General features: G+C 38.6%; 2 protein-coding genes across 3 annotated transcripts; one reads left to right on the top strand and one right to left on the bottom strand.

Annotated features, from left to right (window-relative positions):
- The first annotated feature begins 2468 nt into the window (after positions 1-2468).
- LOC127354945 (uncharacterized) lies at positions 2469-6040 on the top strand. 2 transcript variants are annotated; one of them, XM_051385337.1, is made up of 3 exons: positions 2469-2691; positions 3889-4153; positions 4600-6040. In XM_051385337.1, exons 1-3 carry the CDS (start codon positions 2606-2608, stop codon positions 5266-5268), a joined length of 1020 nt encoding a protein of 339 aa, XP_051241297.1. In that variant the 5' UTR covers positions 2469-2605; the 3' UTR covers positions 5269-6040. The 2 variants fall into 2 exon arrangements, with proteins under 2 accessions (XP_051241297.1, XP_051241298.1); XM_051385338.1 differs by having other exon boundaries at positions 2471-2761.
- Positions 6041-6144: 104 nt separating this feature from the next.
- Positions 6145-8774, bottom strand: LOC127354946 (G-protein coupled receptor 4). The gene is made up of 3 exons (XM_051385339.1): positions 8716-8774; positions 8079-8499; positions 6145-7285 (listed from the first exon to the last, which is right to left on the bottom strand). Exons 2-3 carry the CDS (start codon positions 8457-8459, stop codon positions 6755-6757), a joined length of 912 nt encoding a protein of 303 aa, XP_051241299.1. The 5' UTR covers positions 8460-8499; positions 8716-8774; the 3' UTR covers positions 6145-6754.
- Between the last annotated feature and the right edge of the window lie 3758 nt (positions 8775-12532).

The raw sequence follows: 12532 nt of genomic DNA, 5'->3' as shown, positions 1-12532 counted from the left end.
CCAGAAAGTGGGACGACACATTTGTTCTCTGTACCTCACCGTCTTTCATGTGAGACCACATGCAAACTACAGGGATTAGCATTTATTTTTTTACATATACTGGAAATGATTGAATATACTAAAAAAAGACACAATATCCCCACGTATGTTTTACAGTAAATGCTCATGAATTGTCAGTTTCTCTGAAAATGCATCAAGCCCCCAGCATTATAGATTTGTTACGCATTAGCATAGATAAATATAAGTGACTGTGTCACACAAGAGCATATTTGTTCCTTTTTCCTCTTCCTTTTATACACTTGAGACTTCTTCAAAATTATGTTTGGGTAAAGTTAAGATAAGAAGCTATAGGGAATGTATTGTGTGTCAATGAGGGTCCTCACAAGTATAAAAATATGTGTGTGTGTGTGTGTGTGTGTGTGTGTGTGTGTGTGTGTGTGTGTGTGTGTGTGTGTGTGTGTGTGCGGTGAGTCATTTGTAGTAACTGAGAAATGGGTGGAGACAGAGGAGAAGCATGTTCACAAATGCACAGTATCTGAGGGTTTTTTTTTTCCAGTAACATTCTGCGGAAAGAGGAAGAGATAATACTTCTGAGAACAACCCGGAGATAAGAGGAATTCACACTCTGTTGAAACTGACAACTGGCTAAAGTGGTTTAGATGGTGTGTTAGACAAATGGTAATGACTCAAAGGTTTTTTTTTGTTTGTTTATTTTTGTTTTTGGGTTGTTGGTTTGTTTTAGTTTTTCTTAGAAATCGTGTTTAATTTGTTTCTGAACCTTTTATTCTACCAGTGAGTAATTCACTCCCTTTTGTCTGTAACTCAAGGGTGCCCCCTGGTGTAATTTATTTAAACTTCAAACAAAGATTTCATGTTCCACAGTAGAGCAGACTACATAAAAACAAAACTATAATTTTGTGACCTGGATGTCCTATTAGGTGATCAGGAGCCCCCTAAACCACAGCCTCTATTGGAAGTCACATTATCAACATTTGTTGTTGGAGAGTCAAAACACTCATGACCTTTTGTTCCAATGTTAGGGCACACTTTGGGTGGTCTGTGTCAACAGTTACATGACACTAAGCTGTGCTGACACAGGTCAAAATGACCGTGCACTACATGAGCAGACCGATATTTATCAGAAGTTTTAACATTGCTTTTGTCCTCTCAATACAAAATATACTTTTTAAAGCAAAACACAGCATGTGGGCACTTATGTGATTGCCACTACAGTCCAGACTTTCCAATCAAGTTGCACTTTAATAGTAACATTATCATTGCTTCATCACAAAAGTGTAACTCTGACAAAACTAAAATAATACATAAATAAATAAAGTATCCATCTATCTAGCTTGTTTCACAATGACCCAAAACCAGAAGAAAATGTATGAATGTTACAATAAAAAAGGTTTTTGTGATGAAAGGGAGAATAGATATACAATGTAATTATTATATGTTATTATGTAATTGCATTTTTGTTGCTGATTTATGAAACGTGTAGTGCTTGTCTTTACTTATTCTGTTGTATTAATTCAAATCCATTGCATTTTGTAGTTTGAGACAAATGAGAAATGGCTAGACTAAATAAATATAGGACTAGTATCTTATCACACCTGCTATTTAATGGACCGTTACTGTTGGTTTAAGAGGAGTAGGAGCTGTTTTTATCTACAGAGGGAGCTGGTCCTCTTCTGCGGAGTCCGCCCTGTTCAAACCAAACACTGGTTGTAGATAGGGCCACTGCAGTTTCTCCTACACGCTTGTTGGGCGAGCGGTATTCAGTTGGTTGCAAGATGCCACTAAATCCTACACACTGGTCCTATTGTGTTTAGTTTTAACAATGATGAGTAGATCTATACGTTCTATTACATATAGGCTATGTTAGAGTCTCTGGATTATAATGTTAGAGATAATTGGTATTAATCCTAGCTGAGAGGTGGTTGTTTCAGTCAATCATTTAATACAATAGGTGAATCATGCACACACTAGTCAGCCATGTGCTACTGAATGTGATATTACATTAACATTACATTAGGAAATCTTCCTGGGAATGCATCATGGAAGTCATTTTTTAATCAACTCCTTCAAACTGTTATAGCATAGAAAATGTAATGTTTATCCTGCTAAGGCTAATGCTCTACATCCCAGTCCAGTAGATGGTAGTAATGCGCCTTTAAACTCAAATGATAAATATAGGGAAGAGGCTAAATTAAAAGATATCTTTGGGGGTATATTGAGAACAACAGGAGAGAGGGGGTATAGGGCACACAGAAAGCTGGTGTGGAATTGAAGGATATTATATTATAGGATTTTTTATTTTATTTTATTTTATTTTATTTTATTATGATGTAAATTGTCTCACATAACCAGAACTCATGCTACATACTCCGGTACAGTAGGAGGCGGTATGCAACTTTTGAGTCATGGTTGCAACCCGCCATAAAGCCAAAAGAAGAAGATAAATCCGGCAAGAAGAAGTTGTTGTCAAGTGACTGGAAGTGGGAGAGGCGTTAGTCTGGCCAATACAATCATTGGGCATGGTTGCTTTCTGTTAGCGACGAGTCCGTTTATAATGTCTTACTTTCTTTTCTCATCGCACTGACGGATGTGTCGAAGCGGAACCGCTGTCTGTGTTTACATAGCTGTCTGTGCTTATTACGCCAGCTTCTACTACGAGCCGAGAGGAAACAGGTCGGTGTTTATCCCCACTCCCGTTACTTCTACGTGACTTTATGCTGTGCACAAGGTTCATTATTAGAAGGTAGGTCAGCTTAAATCATTTGAATTCTTAACGTTACAAATGCCCTCTGCTCCCGACGGGCTCTCAAGTGGGACAGGCAATGCTTAAAACCAAACTCCATTTGAAAAACAGGTGTTTTATGGTAGGCTCGTATTTTTTTCATAGGTTAATAAAAACTTTACTCTATGACTGATTCGCTTTGATGTCGCCTACAGACACAGCAGGATTTGGCACATATGTAATTTGCTTAGCAGTTAGTATTTCAGTACAATTTGAACTTTTATTTAAGTCGATATTAGTGTGTGTGTGTGTGTGTGTGTGTGTGTGTGTGTGTGTGTGTGTGTACTTTCGGTTTGTGTTTTGACAGATTTACTTTAACTACGACCTCTGGCGTGTAACTGTCCAACTTAAATACACAATATTATATCTAACCACGATAAGTTTGACAGAAAACTTAAATCTGTGCATTTTTGTGAACGTTAAATATTACGGAGGCCCTCGCGGGGTGCAACCGCTAACCAGTGTCACGTGGTAATGATGTAACGTGTTAGAGCTGATGTAATGTTGATTAAACTGTTTTTTATTGCAAGAAAAAACACTTGAAACTCGAACTAACATTGAAAATATCATTAATAATGCTTTTTAAATGTTTCTTTTTATTATCTAATTATCTTTCATCTCCATAAACACAAAACTTTATTTAAAAATAGCTGTGTGTGTGTCGACCATAGAACCTCTACTTAAGTAAATGCCACAATAAAAACATACTGTTCCAATGCATATTATATTACTTGTATTTATATGTTTTATTAAGTAAAAGTACAGAAATATTTGTAGAAAAATGTACATAAAGTATCACAAAGTGGCTTATGTGGGTGTTATTAAAGTGTATATCAGTAAGGATTACTATTACTGATGAATGTGTAAGTAGCTGTTGTAGCATGACCGTTATGCAGTCTATATCAAATATTGTATGAGATAATGACATTTTTTATGTGAATCTGTATGTTTTCAAACTGATTGAATCTTTTCATATATATATATATATAATAACACACACAATGTTATCCTCTGATTTGTAAGTCTTTAAAAGAAACAACTGTAAGGAGTATCTCACTTTCTCTGTATCTTCCCTCCTGGCTCCACAGAATGTCCTCCACTCTTCCCCGTCACGTCATCTGGGAGTCAGAGGGGCTGGTGGCCTACCTTCACCCCCGGCCCTGGACCCCAGGCTCTGTCATCCTGGAGCGCAGCACCCCTGGCAGCCTGGGAGGCAGCGTCTTCCATCTGGAGAAGCGTGAGTTCTTAACCTGGCTGTTGGGGGCGAGAGCCGTTGCAGAGCTGCTGTGCGACAGGCTGGCAGTTCGGAGGTGTGCGCTGGTCAGCAGACCCCACCGAGACCGACCTGCGCAGGTGAGGGCTGCTTTGAACAGTGGATAGACTGGTTGGCTGTAGTGCATGGGAAGTGTTTCACTACTAGAGTTTTTCCCTGGTGGTACTAAGAGCTTTCTATTAGCACTTCTAACTACTAACTAACTATTTGCTAAGGGAAGTCAAGACAAGGGAGTCAAAAATGTTTACTTTTTTTTTTTTCCTTCAGAAACAAATTTTTAGCTGCAGCTTAGCTGAAGCCGTACTGCTTTTGATAGAGCAACCACACATTTAGCATGTAGCTAAGTATGACTCTAGAAAGTACCAAAATAAGTTTATTGAAACCTTTTTTACCACAGCTGAGCTAGTCAGCCATCCAAAGATGTTTGAAACAGCAAATCTAAAAGCTTTGATTAACTGTAGATTGAATCACTCCTGTGTCAATCAGAGTTTGAGTTAATTAATGTGCATTTATTTTCATTTCACAGATCCGTGTCCTTCCTCTACACGGTCTGGATGCAGAGTGGCGCCCTCACCTGGCAGGAGAAGAGGAGCACAACGCCCACGACCCGGGGCACTGCACCTCCAAGACCGCTCCCAGATGGAGTGAATCCAGCCTGACTGAAATCCAGGCCAAGATTCGAGCCAAGCTCCCGTTGCCCGACGCCCCACCCAATCTGACTTTCCTTGGGGACGATCCGGCTCACCCTGGCCTGTTTTCGCGCATCGTTCGCGGGGAGGAGCAGCAGTGGAGGGTGTGGGAGGACGAGGATCACGTGGCCTTTCTCACTCCTTTCCCCAACTCCCCTGGATTTACTGTGCTGGTCCCACGGCGACCTTTGACCTCTGATATATTCAGACTAGAAAAAGGGGACTATGAGGGACTGGTGCTGGCAACCTGGGAGGTGTCGAGGCTTCTTAAGGAGGGGTTGGGTGCCTGGGGGATGGGGCTTATTTTTGAGGGTTTTGAGATTGATTACGCTCACGCCAAGTTGATACCACTGTTCCTACCTTCATCATCAGGGACAGGAGACACAACGAAACCACCACCTCCCCAGTTTTACCCCACGTATCCTGGGTATGTGACCTCAGAGGACGGACCCGAGGCCAGCCTGGAAAGTCTGAAGGAGCTACACATCAAAATTACTCAGACTTAGTGCTGTTATCTATAGTTTGAGTCCTTAAACTCGTAAGAGTTACTTTTAGCTGTGAAAGGAATTCCTCTCTGCCTTATTCATTAACAAAGAGTGTGTAAAAAAACAGAATAACAGAAGCACCTTAATTTCCTGCTGCAAATTAATTCCACAAAGACTAATAACCTGTTTCACTTTGTCATTGCCATCATTTTTACTGTCAGCCTCATTAATGTACCCTAGTCTTATCTTTGACTAATCACGACGGGACAGAGCTGCTGCACCAGCAAGTATGTAAGCTGGCTTCAAAGTATTAAAGGCATTAGATTAGATTAAATTAACAATAAATTAATTGATTGAATTGAATTATATAGATATCCAAAATAGACAAATTTCAGATTTGATTAAAAAAAGCTACTTTAAAAAGATTAAATGATGGCAAGGCTGCATAACTTCCAAACTAGACCAGTTCTAAAGTTGGTTAACATTAATGTGCCGCTGTCAATAATGTAGGAATAACAAGTTGAGAAGTTGCAAGTGTAATGAACTGACTGAAACAAAATGTAAAACATTTCAAGTGTGTACAGCTGATGTTTTGTTGTGTTTGTACATTTGAAGGAAGTTGTTTTTTTTTATTAATTCATAAAAGTATCTGTGTCAAATTATGTTTTTAGAATCAAAAAGTTAAATAATTCTGCACTTCATGTTCTTTAACCCATGTACTGTAAAATGCCAAACACTTAAGGAGATGTTCAATTTATTAACTTTTGATGAAAATAAAGACCTGTTCATGTCACTGGTCATCATAAATGGAAATTATTATTTTTTTGCACCAAGAAGTCATTGTTATGTAAAATTGAAAATGCTTCATATCCAAAGAAAATGTCAACCACACGCAAGTTACAGTATAATTTTTAATTGTTTATTAATTTTGAGAGTTTAAATTATATTCAGCAGTTTTCAACTCTCAAAGAACTCTTATTAGGGGATTTGTTGCTTAAATGATGTAATACAGTCATTACACTGCCTGTTTGTGTTGCTTTATTGATTACACTGTGTTACATATTTAGTTTGTTAACCACTTACACATGCTAATTGGTCCCACAGTGCTCTGATTAGGGGGCTTAATTAATGACTGGCTAAGTGCTCAGCCAGTGCTCTGTAAACTAGTTTCTGCCCCAGGCCAAACCAAAAGAGGTGTATGTGTTAATGAGAAGGGTTTCTAATACCGGTTGTCACAGAAGATGTAGAGAGCCAACTCACCTGTTACAGGAATAATCTACCTCAGTTCAAATGATTGATTTTGGACTAGCCACCTTACGTTACTCTATTTCTATTGGTGTCAGTGGTTTCCTCTGTTTCCTATAATGCCCCGCTGGTTGCAGGTGTAAGTGCAGACAGCAATAACGTATCTTAAGGGGGAAAAAAACTTCTCTTGGATTGCCTGGCGAACTGTGAAACATAGAAAGGTTGTAGGTAATACCTAAACTTTATGCATCTTCACACTTGATCACACCTTGACATCTTGCGGCTTCTTAGAGAAGCTCCGCCCACAGCACCTGCCGTCCACGCGCTCCATCTTGGTGATGTAGAGGAGAGGCTCAAGGCTGCAGCTCAGATCCATGATGGAGAACACGCTGATGCTGATCTGGCAGCGGAACGCCACGAACGAGTAGTACGACACGAAGGGCATGAGAGCCACTGGCGGCAGGTAGTTGGCCACAATGATGGCGAGGATGATCAGGACCATCTTGAAGGCCTTCTTCTTCACCGGGTGCATCTGCTCCTTTCCTGCCACGGAACGTCTAAGGACCCAGATGACGGAAATGTTGCAGAAGACCATGACTGCAAAGGCAAAGAGGATGACACCGCTGAAGACCTCATTGACGCTCATGACTCCCAGGGTGCACTTGGTGAGGCCGTAAGCCAGGATGAGGCCCCAGACCACCACTGAAATTCCAATGCGGATCTTATTGTCTCGGATACCAGTGAACAGTACTGGGTGGACCACGGCCATGTAGCGGTCTAGACAGATACACACCTGTAACAGCAGATTATTGAAAGAATAGAAATATTACCAGACTAGAATGTTAACTGATCAAAAACGGAAGAATATTTGCAGAACATCCATCCAGATAAACCTCCAGTGAATTCTCCAGACAACGCAATAGATAGAACATTTTAATAAACTACGCTTGAAGTTGTACTTTTGAGTACCTCTTCCACTAAATAACAGACAGAAGTGCTAATAACACCTACAACTTCAAAGGGAGCTAAATTAATCTGAGCACAAAAAAATTGTTAAATGATGTATATTAAAATGTATAAATCAAAATACTTGTATGAGATTCATGTGTCTAATATACAACCCCATTAAATCAAATTTAAAGCAGAGATTTACAAATGAGGTAATGAGATGATGGTACAATTTGTTGCAACCACAGTATATTATTAATTACTGTGTATGAACTTAAACATATGTATTGTGTATATGAGTTTACAGGTTTATGAGCAGTGTAACATCAGATACAGCAGAAAACATGCATTCTCTTCTGCTTCTACCCAAGTGTAGCTGGATTTCTGACCTTTATGCATCAATTGCAAAATTATCTTAAAGCATTTAGATCCTAGCCACATGTATCAAGCTTCACAGCACCCTGTATTATCACAGGCAACAGGTTAAGAGAGGCCTGTTTTTAGTCATTTCCACAAAGTGGCAGCTTCATAGAGGTCCTGAATACACTGTAGCAGTTCTTAAACTTTGGCCATCTTTTTAGGATGCAGAGATGTATCACTGCTCTGGTGTACGGTATTCCTATATACAAAAAACTCACCAGAAAGAGTGGCGCTACATCCTTAATCCCGTAGGCGAACCTCTGCGAGTACCAAATGCGACTGTCATCTAGCAGCAGGCGGTTAACCATCTCTATGGGCGTCATTAGGCAGAAGTAGGCATCTAAGATGGCCAGGTTGAAGATGAAAATGTCAGAGGTGGACGCATCACTTTTCCTGGTTGCAATCTGCCAGATGACCAGGGCGTTACAGGGTGTTCCCACTGCCAGGTTAAACACCTTGACCCCAAAGTAGAAAATGAAGCCGTACGGGGCCACGGCACATACTGGGAATTGGTACCATGGTGGAGGTTCACGGGGGCCACCAGGGATGGTAGAGTTTACGTAGAGGTTGGTGGCGGGATTCAGAGTGGTGTTGAGCATTGTGGGGATGAAGTGCTGATGCTGGAAGGAAGATGGGATGCTATGAGAAAGAAAGCGGAGTAAAGGGTTAGTTTTGCGTATCGAAATTTCAGTTTTGTACATTTGTATCCCTAAAGAGTGCTAGTCACGGGTTACAGTCTTAACTTTACATCAAAATGAAACAACCTATTATTTATTCTAGAGTCCTGCATAAATGCTCCATACAGAACACAGAGGCCTATATAGTAGTATTAGACATCACATCAACCCATCTTACCTTAACAGAGTTCCCAGTGTCCTGCAGTCCTAGTCTTTTTGCGTTTAGCCCCAGATCACTGGCGCCAGGGGTTTATAAACACACCCCATAGAGATTAATGCCATTGTTGGATTGGGCCAGTCTCAGGGACAATGGCTGTCTCACCCTAGTGTGGTGTCAAACCTAAGCTGTGATTGGACAGTAATGCAATGGCTGTGGCTGAGACATCTTCATTGATTGGACAGTTTGGGTACCTAGAAAGGGGCGTGTTTGGGTTAACTTCGATATACTGGCATTCTGTCCATATAGAAGTAGAGTCATAACATACAGCAGGGGCAAATTTGAATGTTCTTGTTATATTCTCTTTCTCTGTCTGTCTGTATTTCATGTGTGAAGGGGACCCCTAACAACCTGCCTGATAAATGTAGTGTTGTTATCTGTACTGTACCACCGTTTAAATTGCCCCTTTGTGTGGCATGAAGTGTTTGAGTTAATAAACATTAAGCATATTCCCAGTTGTTGCATTATAAAGACATGAGTCTTATGGTTTCATTAAGTTGCTGGCCTGTGCATGGTTTTTCATTTTTCTGATTTATGGTTTATGTTATAAAAGCGTAATCTTATCCCAGGTTGGTTCCTGTGGGTAATTTTGTATCTACAGCAGCACTGCAGCAGAACATTTGTTCTCACTGATGCAACTGTACACTGTTCAGTAAACAGGTGATGCAAGGTAAGCATAAATGAGAAATATAATGCAAGGTGTTACTAATGTGCCCAGACTATGTTAACTGTGTTGAGAAAAACCCTGTTGGGAATTCAGCCTTGCAAAGTCATGACAAACAGCAGCTGCTTACATAAATAATACTGTGTGTTTTACACATGTTTCATTATGCAACCACCACTGGGCCTACTGCTCAGCCAGTAAAATAGTTGTGGTCTGAGAAAACAATCCCTGATGATGGCATCAGGGTTATTTCTGATGAGGCATGAGATGTTGACAAGTAGGCATTCTAGTGAAGAATGCTATGAACTTGCAGTATGGGAAATATAGGATCCAGAATGGTTGGAGCTCAACTAATACTACTAATAGGGATAGTATTAGATTTTTTTTTTTTTTTTAAATTTTGTCTCACATTCAGCTTTATCTAAGTGCAATACAAAATCACTGAGAACCCCTTTAATTCAGATGTAAAACTATTTTTGTAATATACGACAAACACCATAAGATGTTAAGTAAGAATATGAGAAGAGAAGGAAAAGGGTAAATAGAAACAAGTAAATCTGTAATCTTTGCATGTTAAACAGTAAAGATTGGGTTTTAGTGTTGTGTTTTTAAGGTCGATTCACATTTTTGTTGCTGGCATGCAGTGAAGAGGTCATCGACTGGATGTGAATTCTAATATATTGTTTTCTGACAGAATTAAGTTAAAGGTCATAGACAGCTAGTTGGGATCAACAAAACCAGTTTCACAACTCTAAACACTACAGATGGAGATAATAACAATACACTAACTTTAAAACATTCATTATTCATTCATTCATGATATAAATAGAAGAAGAGGTAAATACATGTAAAGTCACAATAATGATTTAATACACATAGGGACCTGAGATTACCGCCTTTGATCTGAGTCAGTTGCTACTCGGTTTATTTTCTTGTCAAATCAAATCAAGGTTAAATTGTCTATCAAAAGATCACATTATTACATTAATGGGAAGGATTTGACGACTGAGCATAAGTGCAAAGCCCATAAAGAGACACAAAGCAGGCCTCTCCATGTGCCTCCTTCCCTCATGCCTCACTGTATGCAGATGATGCTGTTCTTCTGTCTGATGTGCACTTGCAGTTCCCTTTAAAATACACAACACTGCATTTACATACATCAATCCACAAATAGATTGAATATGGTGGTAGTTTTGAAAATATCGTCTGTCAGTTTTGACTGTGGGTATTCAAATGTAGGAAATAAATCTCCATGAAGAGCCTGGTTTCTGTCAGGAGGTAGTCTGTGTTCAACCACAGCACTGATCTCATGCCTGAATCCTGACGTTCCTGGTGAAGAGCACTGTCAATTCTAAAAGGTAAAGTGTTTGATGTTTCTATGAAGGAACCATTTTTTCTTTCACTTTGCGAAATTACCATATGAATATTTTGCTGAAAGGAAATCCCACAGTTTCCCATTTTGGGAAGGAAAACCTTGAGCTAAAGTTTATGATTGAGTATCTACACAATTAAGTAACCAGAAAGTTTTTTTTTTTAAATATGTAGAAATACTCACTTTACTCAAGATATCTCATATTTGGACCAAACCCATTCATTTAATGAATGGCTGTGTCTCCTGTTGGTAGGATTAGGAGGGTTACTTGAATGTATGTAATCTAATACAATTACTAATTATCTGTTAAAAAATGTTGTCAGTTACCTAACCTAACCTCAAGTATTACAACATTAAAGTAATGTAACTTGATTACTTTAATTTCGGATAACTTTAAGAGAAAATAAATATCAATAAGATGACAAGTATTAAGACAACAGAACAATGTATAATGAAAATGAAAACCAAGACTTATTTTTTAGTATCGAAAATATGTCTTCCTTTCTTTATTTTTTAAATCTATTTTAAAATTGTAATCCTACTCATTATCCCCATTTATTACGTTTGTAATTTGATTACATCTTTTTTCTGTAACTGTAATCGATTACACTTACCTTTTTTGTATCCTGATTATAAAAGTCTGCTACATGTAATCCGTTACTCTCAAAGCCTGCCTGTTAGGATAGTTTACCATTTAAAACTATACAATAACACTTCATTAGTCACTGACTTCATTAACATAAATCAAATACATGACAGCTTCTTTACTTGGTTAATAAAAATAATGTATGTTTTGTTTTTCCCCCCTATTTTGCATCATGTATGTATGTATGTATGTGTATGTATAATGCACAAATACAAGTTACAGGGATATCTAACAGTATAATGTGATTCATGTGAGTCATGTGAAAACATAAAAACAAGTGAAAATTATTACAGTTTGGCTCAGTTTCTGTCATCACTAGGTTTATATATGGTTTACTGAAAATTACATTTTTAGAATTAATATTGACAGCAGCATCTTAAATGTCAGAGAAGTGGGATTATAACATCAGTGGGTTGAATTCACAGCAGCTTCACAGTTGATGATGGTAATAAATCTGCTCAAGCAGAGACAACCAGTAAAAGACAGCACTTTATTGTGCAGCTCACACGAGATTATGTAAACTCAATGAAAGATATCTCAGAAACGACGACTGAATGACGAATGCTTAAAGACACTGAAAAAACACTCACAACCTCATGTTTAATAATCAAAAACAACAATGATGCGAATACATGCCATTAGAGTTAATTTGCATCAAGTTTACAAGCTAGATAGACTGTGCAAAAGAACACCTGGCATAAGATAAATGGAAATTTATGAAAAGTATAGATGTAATGTTTGTGGAGGCATCAAACATAAAATAGCAGGATGTTGTTTTTTTGGATGTGAAGGGAGCAACATGTGTTGGTGTTACTCATCTGACAACACTGACCTGCATAGGATTAAACATCACAATCCCTTTACACAATCTTGATCAAAATAATGAACACAACGATTCTAATTTTCTAAGATTATACACCAATGAAAACAAACCTAATATTACATTAAATTTCTGCCAACAGATCCTCCTAAATGTTACACACTGGACCTTAAATGTCAAAATGCGTGATGTGGTTCTACAGCTCCCACGGTTATTTCCAAATGAATGCTATGCTATGCTAAAGTTGCTCCATGTCAACTCTTTGCTGACATGTTC

This window comes from Dicentrarchus labrax, unplaced genomic scaffold (genome assembly GCF_905237075.1).
Source record: "Dicentrarchus labrax unplaced genomic scaffold, dlabrax2021, whole genome shotgun sequence".
NCBI classification, from domain to species: Eukaryota; Metazoa; Chordata; class Actinopteri; family Moronidae; genus Dicentrarchus; species Dicentrarchus labrax.
The sequence above is the reverse complement of the archived record's forward strand: the minus strand, read 5'-3'. Positions and strand labels throughout refer to the sequence as shown.

Excerpts from the sequence above, each read along its gene's own strand:
- LOC127354945 (XM_051385337.1), top strand. The coding sequence starts at position 2,606 with ATGTGTCGAAGCGGAACCGCTGTCTGTGTTTACATAGCTGTCTGTGCT. Across the intron at positions 2,692-3,888 it reads TACGAGCCGAGAGGAAACAG|AATGTCCTCCACTCTTCCCC; the intron begins GTCGGTGTTTAT and ends CTGGCTCCACAG. Across the intron at positions 4,154-4,599 it reads ACCGAGACCGACCTGCGCAG|ATCCGTGTCCTTCCTCTACA; the intron begins GTGAGGGCTGCT and ends TTCATTTCACAG.
- LOC127354946 (XM_051385339.1), bottom strand. The coding sequence starts at position 8,459 with ATGCTCAACACCACTCTGAATCCCGCCACCAACCTCTACGTAAACTCT. Across the intron at positions 7,286-8,078 it reads ATGTAGCGCCACTCTTTCTG|GTGTGTATCTGTCTAGACCG; the intron begins GTGAGTTTTTTG and ends CTGCTGTTACAG.